This window comes from Molothrus ater, chromosome 1 (genome assembly GCF_012460135.2).
Source record: "Molothrus ater isolate BHLD 08-10-18 breed brown headed cowbird chromosome 1, BPBGC_Mater_1.1, whole genome shotgun sequence".
Classification (NCBI taxonomy): Eukaryota; Metazoa; Chordata; class Aves; order Passeriformes; family Icteridae; genus Molothrus; species Molothrus ater.
The window spans coordinates 131,785,334-131,800,409 of NC_050478.2; the positions used below are offsets into that span (position 1 = coordinate 131,785,334).

General features: G+C 43.9%; 1 protein-coding gene across 5 annotated transcripts; it reads left to right on the forward strand.

The window, feature by feature from the left end:
* Nucleotides 1–2,424: 2,424 nt before the first annotated feature.
* On the forward strand, nucleotides 2,425–14,190 carry TP53INP1 (tumor protein p53 inducible nuclear protein 1). 5 transcript variants are annotated; one of them, XM_036406640.2, is made up of 4 exons: nucleotides 2,425–2,469; nucleotides 5,534–5,815; nucleotides 6,329–6,680; nucleotides 10,725–14,190. In XM_036406640.2, exons 2-4 carry the CDS (start codon nucleotides 5,704–5,706, stop codon nucleotides 10,972–10,974), a joined length of 714 nt encoding a protein of 237 aa, XP_036262533.1. In that variant the 5' UTR covers nucleotides 2,425–2,469; nucleotides 5,534–5,703; the 3' UTR covers nucleotides 10,975–14,190. The 5 variants fall into 5 exon arrangements, with proteins under 5 accessions (XP_036262533.1, XP_036262537.1, XP_036262536.1 ...); XM_036406644.2 differs by lacking the exon at nucleotides 2,425–2,469 and adding an exon at nucleotides 8,327–8,360 and having other exon boundaries at nucleotides 2,617–5,815; nucleotides 6,332–6,680; nucleotides 10,725–10,849; XM_036406643.2 differs by lacking the exon at nucleotides 2,425–2,469 and adding an exon at nucleotides 8,327–8,360 and having other exon boundaries at nucleotides 2,620–5,815; nucleotides 10,725–10,849.
* The last annotated feature ends 886 nt before the right edge of the window (nucleotides 14,191–15,076 follow it).

Genomic DNA, 15,076 nt, shown 5'->3' on the forward strand with positions numbered 1-15,076 from the left:
TAAGTTAAATGAAAATGGAAGAATTTGAGAGCAACACTACAGGAAGAAGAGAGCTTCTATTCCTTCAATTACTTCTCAGGGGACTGTCAGAAATATAAACAGTGACTTTTTATCTTCATTAGGAGTCTGTGTCTCAAATACAACCCAAGCTTTCCTAGGGCTTGCCTACACTGGAAAAATACATTATGTTAATTGATTAACATTTAATGCTTAATATAACAGTCAGTACAAAGAAAGACTAAGGCTTTGACATTTTTGGTTGTTGTTGACCCAAGGTAACCCAGCTGCCAAACATGACAGTTCTTGTCTACACTAAGTGGTTTGTATCACCTTAATTAACGTGTTCTAACACAATGTAATTTTGCAATACAGATTAGTCCTTTGGGGCATTTATTCTGTACATTTAATTTTCTGTCTCGCCTATCTTGAATTTGCAGATATGTGCTGCTTCTCCCCTCCCCCTTCCTGAAGCAACTATCATTGAAACCTGAAGAGACTTTGTAAGCATTCTCATTTCTTGTTCAACTTATAAACTGAAACTCAATCAAATATACTATTTGTTTATGTCCCTTGATAGTGCTGATGTTATAAAAATAAAGTTGATTTTTTAATTCAGGAATGGCTAGTTCTGCATGGAAAAGTATCATCAAATGCTAGCTGATTGAAGCTTTTGCAAAAATATTGCAGATTTTACAGCTAGGCAGTCTCCTGGTCAACTCACACAACCTATTCCCAGCCACAGGAAGGCACTTTGCAGCATTTTTCCAAAGTCTACTTTATTTTGTTTTACATAGAGAAGCTTTGTCCTTACCAGAAAATGAAGGGGGGAAAAAAAGAGAAAGCAAAAAAGTAGAAAAAAAGATATCATTAAACATTGAGGTTAAAAGATCAAGTTTATCTGGACTCTAGCAACCAACACACTCAAGCTGCACACAGTATTTTATTACAAAATGCTATTATTTTGTAATAAACCAAGTTCCACAGCACAACTGAAACTGTGAAATATCCTAAATTGGTAGGACATGCTGCATGTAAAATGCTGTTTGCCTACATATCACTGATTTGTTTCAGCATCTTCTGAAGGACACAGATCTTTGCCCATCCAGCACTCACTGCAGTCTGAAGTGACTATTAACTTTCTGATATACCCGGTTATATTAAGTGGCTGAAGGTGTGCAGCACAACCACACCAGCTCTCCTGGACTGTAATTTCACTGTCTGGAAATTCCTTTCTGAGAAAAGAGCAGCTAAAATGAAAAGTGTTGCATTTACATTCATTGCCTCTTCTATCTTTTGCCTAAAAAGATGGAGTCTGTGATCTAGTGCATGAGTTCTCTAGGGCTTTACAGCCCAGCTAAGGTGCTTCAGCCTAATAACTGTTGAGAGATGTAAATCTCCTATACTCTGCTCCCCTAAGACCCCACTTGGAGTCCTGGATCTAATCCTCAGCACAGGAAGGACATGGACCTCAGTACAAGAGAGATAGGAAGTTCCTAGAGCAGTTCTACCAGAGAGCTACAAAGTTGTCAAGGGTCTGGAACATCTTTCTTATTAAGAAAGGCTGGGAATTGGGCCTGTTCAGCCTCAAGAGGAGGCACCTGAGAGGGGTCCTCACCAATGTCCATCAGTCTCTGAAGGGAAGGTGTCAAGAGGATAGGCCAGGCTCTTCATGGTGGTGCCAAGCCGAAGGACAAGAGCCAGTGGGCAGAAATTGATGCACAGAAGGTCCACCTGAATATGAGGAAAAACTTGTGACTGAGCATGGGAACAGGTTGCCCAGAGAGGTGGTGGAGTCTCCCTCCTGGAGATATTCAAGAACCATCTGGACACAATCCTGTGCCATGTGCTCTGGGATGGCCCTGCTTGAGCAGGGAGGCTGGAGCAGATGACCCACTGTGCTCCCTTCCAACCTCACCTGTTCTATGATCTGTGACCTGTTGGAGCAAGTTCAGGGCAGTGACACCAAGATGACTGGAGGGATGGATCACCTCTCCTATGAAGAAGAGACAATCCCTGAGAGAGTTGGGATTGTTTAGCCATGAGAAGGCTCCAGGGAGACCATGAAGTTTTCCACGGTGAGGGTGGTGAGGCACTGGAAGAGGTTTCCTAGAGGAGCTGTGGCTGCCCCATCCCTGGGAGCGCTCAAGGCCAGGTTGTACGGGGCTGTGGGCAGCCCGGTCTGGCGGAGCTGTCCCTGTCAGGGCAGGGTCCGCTAACGCCGCCATGACCCTACTCCCGCCCGCCCGATCCGCCCCAAGCCACGGGGGCGGGGCGAGGGGCGGGGCGGAGCCGCCGAGCCCCGCCCCCTGCGCTCCCCGCCCGCCCGTCACGTGCGTTAGCGACAGGAGGCGGCGGCGCCCATTGGCGGAGGGGCGGGGGGGCGTGGCCGGCGGCCGGTCCGTCAGCTGCGCCGGGCCCTGACAACAAAGGGCTCCGCGGAGGCGGCGGGGCTGGGGCAGCGCGGTGCGGGTGAGTTCGGTGCGCGGGGGGCTGCGGGCACCTGGACGCGCTGCCGGTGTCCCGGGTGGAATGGGCTCCCGCTGTGTGAGCGGTGAAGAGCAGCAGCGGCGGAGCCCCCGTTTTCCCGTGCGCCCATCCCGGCTTCTCTCCGCTGGGACGGCGCCGGGGCCGGGGGCTTTTGGCGATTTCCCGGCTGTGGAGCAGCCGGCGGTCTCGTCCGCCCGCCCCCCGGGCAGCCTCGGAGCGGGGCCGGGAAGGTGCGCAGCCGCCGCGGCTGTGCCGGGTGAGCCCGCGCCGCTGGCCGCGGCCGTGTGGAGCCTCCTGGCGGCGGCCGCGGAGCTGCGGGCTGGGGGCGCGGGGCATCGGCGGCTCGGCTCTGGCTCGGAGCTGCTCTAGGACCGACTGGGGGGTGGCTTCTTTGGTTGTGTTTTCTTTTTGCTTGGCACATACCTCATCTCCTTTGCTAGGTTAGAAACAACAACAAAAAAAACATAAAAAAGGAAAAAATACTTTTTGTATTGCAGCGATACTGTATTGTTGACACTCATTCGGTGTGTTATCTGTACCAGCCTCACAATCATTACTGTCGCTGAGTCAGTTGTTCCCAGGCTTGTGTTTTCCTGCCGCAAACAGTTCCTGACTAAGAACCCGAAAACCTCTCTCGGTCTCTGTCCTGTTTTCCTTCCCGGACGATGGCCCTTGATAACAGCCTAACTTCTCTTGTGCTGCCTGACTTGCACAATAGCACACGAGTGTGGCCTTTTTAAAGGCGCTTGTCCAAAAGGATGTCAAAGCATCAACCACTTTCTAAATGTGCCGTGGTTTTAAGCCCAGCTGGAGATGAAACCAGGACAAAATGATTCAGATGTTTTTTTGGATCCTCCTTGGGCTGGGGGAAGGGAAAAATGGGACAAACTGCTTTTGATCCACAGAAAGTCATTTGTGGGTCAAAAGCTGAGGTTTGTTTAGCTCACATTCTCAGGAGCAGGGATCTCTCTCTTACTTGTTAGAGGGTAATTATTTTATGTTGCTGTGATGCCTTGGGAGCCTTACTAGAGGCGTGTGAGCTCTCATCTTGCTCCACTCTGCACAGAACAAAAAGGCAGCCTCTGCCTGAAGGTACCTCCAGGCTTGATCTAGGAAAGAGGCAACACACGCGTGTGGGAGTACAGGGAAAGCCAGTGGTGATCAGCAGCCACACAATGGCTTACTAGTTAGCCTAAAGAAAAAACAAACTCATTTTTTCATAGGCCTGGAGCCAGGAGAGAGTTAGGGAAGGATGTGGAAGGTGACTGGAAAACTACAGGCTTCAAGCTTCCACTTAGAATTCATTTCCTTATCCATAGTAAGCTCTGCCTGTAACTGAAGCACTGAAACCTTCCCAAGAAGGTGCTTGGGAACACTGTAGGCATTTGGCATTTCCTTAGGTAACCCATCCAGGGCTTAGAGACCTTAATGGTTAAAAGTGTTTCCTGCTAATAACCACTGAAAGTTGAGCTTTTCTGCAGTTAAAGCCACTTCTGCTTGCTCTGGGTATAAAAGAAGGCAATAAATGTTTGCCTCTTTCTTTACGTAATTCTTTCTTCTTTCCCTCTATTAAGCTTTACAATTTTTAAATTTTTGTTGATTTTCTTTAGACTTCTGATAATTTTTGTAGCTCTCTCTAGGAGACCTGTTTCATTTTCTTAAAAATAGACCTGTATCACTATTGCAGCTGAGCCTGTTGTTTCTAGTCTCGTGTTTTCCTGCAGTCAGTCGTTTCTCTTGAGCATAACTTCCTTGAGTTTCACTGCACCTTTTCATATTGCTTCTGAAGACTACTTTAAATTCTGCTCCTCTCCTTCTGTGCTGTCTGAACAAGGGGGAAGCTGCATAAATGTGTACAGGAGCAGTGCTGCATGGAGCAAGTGCTTGTCCTTACCTTGAACAAGTGGGTGATGGGGTCTGGTGTCCTGGGATAAGGTGACACAGGAGGCCAAACGACTCTTTGGTGTGGCCTGAGAGTTCTAGGGTAAAGCAAGGTATACTGATCTATATATAAATAATATTCTTCATGAGTGGTATCTTTTAGTATCTGGGTTTGTCTACTGTCATGTGTCTTGCTCCCTTTCTGAATGCAGGTACTCATACTGTCTTACATGGGTATATACTTTCCTATTTAATTATCAAACAGGTATTTAATCTGTAATAGTTCTGACCTGCTGTAATGATTCAAATATTGCTATGGGCAAAAATAACTTGTTGTTAAGTTGGTGAATATTTTCCCCATAGTTTTTGCTTTTTTTACCTGCTTTAATGACTTTTATTTATTGGCTCATATATAAATATCAAAGGCAGTTCTGGGGTGTTTAAACATTCAGTTTCTTGGTACTAATGGGATTTTTCATCTTAACTGCCAAATGCAGAGGTCAGGCTTGCAGTGACCAATGACATGTAGATTTAGGGGAGTGAATTGAGCAATAAGCACTGGGTTTAGTTAAACACATCCAATACTTTTCCATGTTCCTTAGACTTAGGATACATGACTAGTTGGGCGGTTGCTGTGAACATGATCTCGCTGGTAACTCTGTGGTGTACTTTGAACTTGAAGACAGGATGTGCCTTGCTACTGTGTTAACTTGCAGTCTGGGTGGAACAGAGAAGAAACACTGCTTTGGGCTTCCCTGGGAGCCCTCACAGGGGCTCCTCTGTGTCAGCAGGGGAGGTGAGTGTATGAGCAGAAAACCTGCCCTTGCCCTTGGTGTCTCTCTGACATGGAGGGAGATGGGCGAGTGTAGACACAAGAGTCCTATACACCTCCTCCCTTAGGAGAAGGGGGGGACTGACACCTAAACAGAACTTTTTTTGAGAAGGAGGTCTGAGACAAAGGCAATCAGCTCCCAGGAGAGACCCTAGGATTGTGCTTTTTGTTTGTATCTAGCTGGGAGGGGATGGCAGATGCCACTGAAGCTGCCTCTCTTCAGGGAAAAATGTTCATTGGTACCTCAGACTGCACTAACAGGCTTCTGATTTGTTTCCCTAGGGATGTTACCTGTGGTTTTGTCATTAAGATGCTTGTCATCATTTTTTACAGGTTTCACGTAAACTGTTTACAAGTCATGCTTTTGCATGTCCTGTACCTAAGCTGATACAGCATCTATGCACTTTAATCTCAAGTCTATACCACTCTGCTAGTAGTGTGAGCTGTGCCTTGAACCTTGGATATAAAGACCTACCAGCCAAAGTCTTGTTCCTGCCTTAATAATGTTCCAGAGATTAAATAACATGCTCGTGGGAGAGATTGATAGCTTGTCCAGCCAAGAGCCAGAGTTCAGTGAGAAGGAAGATGACGAGTGGATTCTGGTTGACTTTATAGGTAAGATGTCTGTCAGACATAAGTTCTGCCTTTGTCTTGCTCTGGCTCTTGCTAGTCTTACTTCCGTGTGAACAAACCAGCATATTGGGGAAGCTTTATATCAGCAAAACCAGTGTGGGATTAGAGTGTAGGGTGTCTTCCAAACAAATGTTACATGTTGTGTAAATTGGTGAGAAGAATGATGTCAGGTTTATAAGCCTGACACAGGCTTCAGCAGAACCGCTTGTACAAATAAAATCTATTTGACTTATTTCGCAATTATATAGCTTACTGATAATGTTGTTTCACCTGTCTAACATGGCTTGTCTGGGAGCTCCCTTTTCCCCTCCCCTGCTTTTAAAAAGTAAAAATTTGTGTATGTGCTAACAGGGCTCTTTTTTTTCTTTTTCTTTGTTTTTTTTTTTTTTTATTATTTCATATCCCGTTTCTGGCTGTGTGCAACTGTGTTGTTTTCGACCTTCTGCTGTCACCAACATCCGTGGTTCCTCTCCACTGATGACTGGTCCCCTGCAGCAGACACTTGCACTAATTGCTCCATGGAGGAAGCAGACCTCGTTGAAGCATCGGCCACGGACAGCTCGCCCGTCTTCTCTTGTTTATCATCTCCCCTGGAACACTTGCCGGAGGCCAGCGAGTCCTGCTTCATCCAGTTTGAGTCATGTCCTATGGAGGAGAGCTGGTTTATTACCCCTCCCCCATGTTTTACTGCAGGTGGATTAACCACTATCAAAGTGGAGACCAGTCCCATGGAGAACCTCCTGATAGAGCATCCCAGCATGTCTGTGTATGCTGTCCACAACACCTGTCACAGCCTTAATGAGGCTGCATGTGGGGATGAGGAGTTTCACAGCCCAGGTAGCCCCAGGTATGTCTGAATTCTCTTGTCAAGGAGCTCTGGTGCTCAAAATATCTGGTTTCTCCTTGATCAGCTTAGACACTTAATACTGAATTTTCCAGCTTATTTCAGGGGAGGTGAATAAAGCATGAATACCACACAAGGTGTGTAGAGTGGTCAGCTGCCTGCCTGCTCAGAAAAATGTTATACAAGATGACAGTGTTGGCAAACAGTTGGGTATGCATTTTGGCACTGCAGTGAATATTCATGGAGCCTTGTTACTCCCTTGCAGAGTATGTTCCAGTCCTGTGTAAACTGGTGGCAGTTAATTGTATAGCCAGTAATGTAGATATGAAAGCACTTTGCCCCCTTCACAGCTATGTGTGTTTTTCATAACTGCTAGTCAGTATTCTTTCAGTCACCTTGTGAGATGAAATACAGACCTTTAATGATCCTGACAGGGAAGTGGCTTTGGGTTTGGGTAGGAGGCTTCTGTGGGTTTTTTTTTCATTCCTCAACCTAGTGATAAGGACAGGATTAAATTTGCCCACAAGTGGTTTGTGGAGCAAAAGTAAGCTGAAAGATTCCACAAAACTTAGTCTCCTCAATGTGAAAATCTGTGCTGCAACCTTCTACTTTTAGCAAAGTAAGTGCTTTTGGGTCCTGAAAATCTATCCATGTGGGTTTATTGTAGAGGCATGTTTGCCATGCCCTGCCATTCTTTGGTGTTGGTGTATGCCCCTGTACCAGTACAGTGAACATGGCTGTATGCAAATAGAGGATTCCTTTGCCATTATGACCCCGTGTGTTCATTGGGTTTGAAATAATTGGGTGTTTTGTGAATCCCAGTTAGTAACAAAGACTGACTTTTCCTACCATCTAGTTCTTAAGTTTAGAAACAATAGTACTAAAGAAAAAAATCACAGTATACTGAGCTTTGATATACAGGAAGAAATTAGTATAGCACTTGAGTTGCTGTAGGTAGATGCCTATTGACTTGTCCAATCAACCCCTTGCCATATTTAAGTTTTTAGCTCAAAGAAACCAGGTGACTTTGAAATGACATACTGCTGTATAATGTTGAAATATAGTGCTGATACTATTGATCTTGGTGTGGGATTTGTATAATTATTTGGGGAGGACAGTTTAGGATGTTAAGCATAAGGGTCTAGTTTAAGTTAAATTGGGGGAAACTATGAGCAGACAGCACCTTTAAAATGAGAGTCTGAAGGAATCTGCAAGGGTGCTGTAGGCTGCAGGACATGCCCTAGCACTTTATCTAAAATACAATTTGCAGTGAATAGTAACACTCAAAAGTTGGATACTGACTTTTTAGTCACTTGACATGGGGATCCTGATGTAAATTCACCCAGAGAAGGATCCTGTCTTGTGTTACACAGCACAGTTCAGCTGCTTCAGTGCCTGGGGAAGCTAGAGGTGTGCTCTTCAGCTGGTGTGTAATTAAGTTTCTTCACACTGAACTCTGTGCTGTTGCTTTGTCAGAGGATCCAAGCTCTTGTACAGGATATTTTGTGTGATAACTGGGGTGAGACTTAAGTCTAAAGCTGAGGTAGACTGCAGAATTTGGGAACATTGGTTACACTGATACTAGAGTAAGTTTCAAAAGCTGTTATGAAGTCTCTAGTGGTTTAATGGTTGGCCATTTAATATTGTAGGGCCAAGAAAAGCTGCTTAAGGCACACTGGCACAGTAAGTACTACTGTTTTGGAACAGTGCTTTTTGTTTGATCAGGCTGCTAGCAACACTGCTTCCTCTAGAGCCTTGTCTGCCAAAGCAATACTGGTTTTAGGACTAACCTTTGTGCCAAATGATTACTTGATCAAGCCTAACTACATCTGCTTTAACAAGCCAAAATGCTAAGTGCAGAAAAATTACTGAAATGATTGGGTTGGGTGTCTGAAGTCTTTAATGTTTCTTGTGAGCTGTGGTTGTGTAGCACGATGAGCAGGACACTTCTGCTTTCTGGCAAAATAGACACTGGAAGCACAGCAGCAAATGTATGTAGTGATGGTCTGGCTTAAGACACAGCCCCTCTAAAACTGCATTTTGACAATGTGATGGAGTCTCAGCAACCCTGTTCTCTCAGTGCACGGAGCTCGCTAGTGCCAGCCTACCAAATGCACCTAAGGTACCAAAAGGCTGCATTTTGGAAGAGTATGTGGCTGTTTAGCTAATTCAAACCACCTCTGCTATCCCAGTGTCACTTTGATGACAAATAGAGTGTTGGTTTGCAAACCATTGCTGGAAGAGTATTTGATAAGAGGGGGAGAAAAAAGCTAAAGTATTTTCAGCCAGCAAGTTTAAACCAGTTTTACTCCTTTTGTGGAGGAAATCTCTTTTTTCATTTTAAATTCCTTTCAAAGCCAAAGGATGTTGTATAAACTTCCCTATTTGTCAGATTAGTCATATTTTTCCATAACAAAACCACAGCAGTTTGTATTAACAGTTGCTGCCCTTTGCTAGTTAAGGGTATGCTTAGGAAATACAGGTTGCAATAAGTGGTGTGGCTTCCTGCCTCTGTAATAGCTTTCCCTAGAAAGGCTTCACTTGCAGTTCCACCTCCAGCACTGTTGGATGCACTAAGGGATCACTCCACAAGGAAAATATTAGTCCCATATTTGCAGGTACCCTCATGTAAATTAAACTGGTGTAATTTGCAAAGAATGTATTTACAAGGCACTGTGAATTGATCTGTGCTTGTTACTCACTTTTTTGTTTGGTATTTCAAGTGCTAGGTATAGGATAATATGCAGTGAAAAACAGGGGAAGACCAGCATGTCACATATGACTGTTCTGCAGTCTCTACTCTTCAGTCGTTCATATCAAACTCCCCAAGGATCCAAAAGCAAGATTGGGATATTCGAAATAAGAAAAAAGTGGAAGGGAGGGAGTATTCCCTTGATGACAAGGAGTATTTCCCTCCAGTGTGCAGTGGGAGGAGGCAGAAGAGTTTACTTCATGTCAGGCACCTGCAGCCTCCCAGAGTAAGGCTACAAAGGGTACCATGGGCATGGCAGACCTGACTTACGTCTACAGAGACATCCTACAATAATTGCAAGTTAAGCTCTTCCAGAAGAGACTTTGTATGACAGAGTCATGCTAATGTTGAAAGACAGACTTCCCAAGAGACCTCTTGCTCATGCCTGGGCAAGTTCCTGGTCTTGCAGCCATCTTTCCTGGGCACGACTGACCAGTTGACAGCTGGTTGTTGGGCCCTGAGTGGGGAGAGAGAAGGCAAGAAACTCTGCTGCCACTGGTCTCATACCAGCTGTAGCACTCAGATTAGGGTTTTGCTTTGCTTTTAAAATGGCTAGGCTATTTTTAACTTTACTTTGGAAGTTTCAGGAAATGCCAGTGATTGTTCTGTCAAGTAGGGAAGTCCTTTTTCAATATGTCAGTCGCTGCTTGCATAGGCTGCTGGTTTGTTTTTCACTAGTGCATGATGAAGCAAGGGTTTGCCAAAACTGCTGACTCACTGCTCATGACATTTAGGGGGCTGGTTGAGGAAAAATCCTTCTGAGTTATTTTTCATGTGTGTCACAACTGGTCTACCTTTCCATTCCTCTGCATGAGCATTGTTTGTTTGGATTTACTTGTGTGGCTGGCAATTGAAATGCACTTTTGTTAGTGTTAGCTTCTGTTTTCAGGCTGAACCACCAGTGTTCAAGATGATTTTAAACCAAACTTTGCCTAGTGGAAAACTCTCAAGTCTTCTAAAGCTGGAGTAGTGTGACGCACATTGCCTTACATTTCTGATCTGTGTTGCATCTTGGGCTTAGGGAGGTGGTGTGGGGAAGAAAGAGCACATTAGAGTAAGAGCCAAAAGTCTTAAGGCTGTTGTGGGGCCCTCACACAGAAAGTGATTTAGCAGCACTACGTGTTACTTACCAGTGTGGTAAGTGGCTTGACCTTACCTCAGCCCAAATCTCTGTCTAGTAGAATAAGGGTTCCCTTTTGAAGTGCTGGATGCTGATGTCCCCATTCTCCCCTTTGTTTTGCTTGTCCTTTCAATGCACCTCAGTGGTGACTGATACCTGCTTGTTACATTTCTAGACAGGAGGCCCCAAATGAAATGGGACAGCGTGTTCACTGCTATGTCACGGCTCTTGCTACTAGTTCAACTTTTCTGGAAAAAAACAAGAGCTTTCGTCCTACCCACTGGATAAAAGAACATAATGAAAGACACTGTCTCAACAGGAACAGTCTCCGTCGCCAAAACCTCGCCAGGGATTGCCACTCTCGGCAAATCAAGCACAACGGACTGTTTGTTCACCAGCCTTGCCAGCGTCAGTTCAATTACTGATGGCTCTTGTGGTTTTAATCTATGGCCTAATTGTTTCTTAGGTTGCTTTTGTTTTCATGTGTAGGTAAGTGTGGTCAATCTGAAGCTGATTGTCATTCCCTCAAACACAATCGTAACTAGTGTTGCATTATTTTCAAAAGACTCATAAGTCTCCAATCATCTTGCATCAAGTTCTAAATGTTGATGTTAAATATCAGTGTCTTGGAAGCCTATCAGTATGATAGTTTGTGTGCTGTTTTATAAACTTTGATGTATAGATGGGTTCTTAGTTGATATTTTAAAGAAATTTAACTGAGATGGAAATGAGTTACATTTTGCATTAATCAAAACGAAGTTAGAAAATTAGTCATGTGCTTTAATGACCAGTACTTGACAGTTTGTGTATCTGTCTGTATTCAGCATATACGATTACTTTCTGACAAGGAAATTCTATAGCTGCCAGTGGATATTACATAGCTGTGCTGAGCTGTTTCAAAGGACATCTCATCTAAATTCCTAGAACTTACTTGTGTTAGTGGGGGCTGTGTAGGTGTGCTGGGTACTTGATATGGATATTGAAAGAGGGTTAAATGTCCCACCAACATTGTTGCAGTACAATATGGCACCAGTGTTACAGATGTAGTACCTCACAGTGGAGTGGGAAGAAAAGTGAGCCCTTGGGTAACCTGCAGATGCACAACACAGAACTGAACTGGCAGCTTTACCAGATAAAGTTTGAGTTTCTGTAACTATTTCTGTCTTTGAAGCATGTATTTCCCCTACCCTATCTCATTTAATCTCTAGTCTAGTTAAAGGAGAAAGGTTAAAAGAATGGTCAGTCCACCATCTATCAGTAGCTGACTGCTCTTCAAAGAAGTCAGGCTGATAGACAGCTACTTCTGAGCTACAAATTGCTATTAGATTGTCTCATATTCACAGATTGAGAGTAGCTCAGAAGTAGAGATTGAGAGTAGCTCAGAAGTAGCTAGAAGGAAGCTTTTATTCGAAGTTCTCCTAATTTTCTCTCTCATTCTCTATGAAAATGAAATCCAAGTTAATGGGGACTGGAAATGAAGGGCAATGTGAGGTAGGACGAATTGGATGCTGAGCTAAACACAGTGATAACAGTGTATAAAAATTGATCAATCAGCTGTGGTTGTTCTCCTAGCCCACTGGAGGCAGAAGGATTTAATAGCAATTCCATGGGCCAACAGGAAAGAAAAGCCATTCAAAACAATCAAGTAGCTTTCTTAAGAGCACTGAGCAAGATGTTTTTGGAAGTTGGCAGGCAGTGCCAACTACAACTACAGGTAAAGTTCACCTGTTACCAAAAGCTGTGTTACACAGCAGCCAGTGGTATGCTGGACCCTGATAGATCCAGATCAGTCTGGGAAGTGGATTAAATGGGAATGGAAGTAAGGAAGCAGAAATCTTAAGTGAGAGAAGGGGGGAAACCAAAAGTAAGTTTATCTTCCTTTCTGCCAGTGCTTAATGTGACTTGCTGTTTTCCCTTGTGTTTAGTGCCTAGGGCATTACAGTGTTAACATTACACTCAGCTGTGTCTTCCAGTAATCCTTACACAGAAGTTGGTACAAGGAGTCATGTGAGGAGTCCTTGCAATAAGACAAGGTCGATAATGTGAATTGTTCCAGACTTATGAAGTATTTAAATTCAGCCAGATGCTTCAATTTCACTGAAGCAAAACCCCAGCAATTCAAATTGACCTTGATGTAGTGGGTACTGTTGTGTGTTCTGCAGCTGAAATTGTTGTGGAACCTACTTAGCATACAGGGAACAGCATTCATAACCTATGTTTCACTGCAGATGTGCTGCTTCACTGCAATTAGGATTGTCACAAAGGGATATTGAAAATAATTAAATGTACAAAAGCAAGAGGTGCTTTCCTGGATACACTAGTTTTTGGGGTTTTGTTGTTTGGTGATTTTTTTTTTTTTTTTGACAAATTGAATTCACATGGACACTAAAAGAAAGCAAAATTGGTCACACCATGATTTTCCAAAAGAGATATTTTGTTACTGCTGTTTTAGCAGTGTGTGCCCATGTCCATACAACAATTCTCATGTGGTCCAAATACTTTGGTTTATCTGCAAATAGCTGTAGTTTCACCAGTCTCTCTTACTTGCCTCAGATTATCTACCTACCTTTATCACTCCAACTTTTTGTCTAGCTTAAACTTCCTTATCCTTGCTGCCAACTTTCTAGCTCAGGAAAATTCTTTGCTTTCCTGTATTACTTTTCTTTATATAAAAGTAACTACTTTCCTTCAGCTTTAATTTTCTTAAAGTGCAATGAAGGAAGATGGAGTCTCCACCTCCCTGTGTTGGAAGGAGTAAGTAATCCCTTAACTCCTAATGGGGAGATGGAGCTGAGAGTATAAGGCTCCCAGGCATTAAAATGAGAGCCTTGGTCTGTTCTTCTCAGTAGGCAAGTAAATGCAACTTTAGACTGCTCCTAGAATTGGGAGATACTGATCTTTTTATACTGCATTACTAGATGACTTTCTGGTGATGAAAACCTATATCTTTCAGGATATAAACTATTTTGTTGCACAAAGCTGTGCTTCTCAATTTGTAATATTGGAAACCATATTATTGTGTGAGATAGTACTACATCAATGGCTTTTTGTTAATTTGTTTTACATATTTATGTTGGTCTAGCCCTGTTTTGTGCCTGGAGCTATTGGGCAATTAGATTTGTTTTGGTTTACTATTTTAATAGTGAGCTGTGTGGCTTTTTATATGGTTTTTTGAATTGTATTAAAGTGTGTGTTTTTTCTTGTAAAAGTGGAGGCCTTGCACTGTCTCATACTGATTGATATTCATGAATCTTGCTGAAATTGTATTTTCATATGTATTGGTCAATGGACAGATTTGCATTTTAAACTGTGCCTTCTACACAGCAAACTTGAAGATTCAAAAGGGACATTTCAGTTGGGATTAATACTGTACATCAGTCTATGCATATATGGCAGCTTCTCTCCAGAGCCACTTCTCTATTTGTAGCAGTCCTTTTGATATGGAAGAATCTGTGGCTCTTTTTTTAATAGTTTAACACAAGCTGAAAACAGACAAAATACAGCACTTTGCCAAAAAAGGTAGCATTGCTTAACCAGTGTGTATTTACTAAAGTGATCTTCTGTATTTTGTTTTCATGGTGCGTTCTGCGCACTGTGGGGAAACATGATCTTAACTCTCAATAAAAAATGGCCTATTAAAAGTTGTCAGTCTGTTCTTTAATGTTATAGGTTAGTGAAAATCCAAATGTCTGAGCATCCTGTGCAGGTGGCAGGTCCAAGTACTGTGTCTCTCACTGCTTGCTCTAGTACAGCAGTTGCTCTGGGCCTTGGCTTGCATTGCTGATCCGGTGACAATGTGCATCTGAGCAGTGCTGCAGATCTCTGCTGACTGCTGCCTTTCCTGACCAGCATGCAGGAACTCTGTAGGTGAACAGGACAGAGATAAAACCCACATGAAATGTGCATCGTGGGGGGGGGGGGGGTTTCTGTATCTTAGCTGAACCTCTCTTGTTTCAGCTCATACCCCACTGCCTATCATTTCCCTGCCATGCACCACCATGAAAAAATCTGTATGGAAAGCTGCTGGTACAGGTATCCTGTGAGGGGGCAGAGACCCTGTGCAGATAGGGTTAGGGAAGACAAAGTAAAGCCACCTGCAGCTGAACTTGGCAAGGGATGTGGGGGGGGACCAGAATCCATGTGACAAAGGACATGGAGAAGGCTGAGGTACTTCATGTCTTTGCCTTGGTGTCTACTGGGAAGACCACCTTTGGGACTGCAGGCCCCTGGCACATGTGGGAAATGTGAAAGCAATGAAGATCAACCCTTGGATGAGAAGTCTCAAGGTAAAAAATGCTTAAAGAAATGCACTGTACACAGTTTTATGGGATGCACCTGTAAGTGGTGAAGGAGCTGGCTCAGAAACTCAGAGCTTGCTGGGCTGCAGCAGGCAGGGTGTTGACAGCAAGGAGGAGGAGGTGGTGTGTCTCCCTGGCCCAGGGTGGAGGTGCAACATCTGAATGGCATGTGCAGTGCTGGGCTCCCTCGAGGAGAGGGCATGGATGTACTAGATGGTATCCAGCAGGA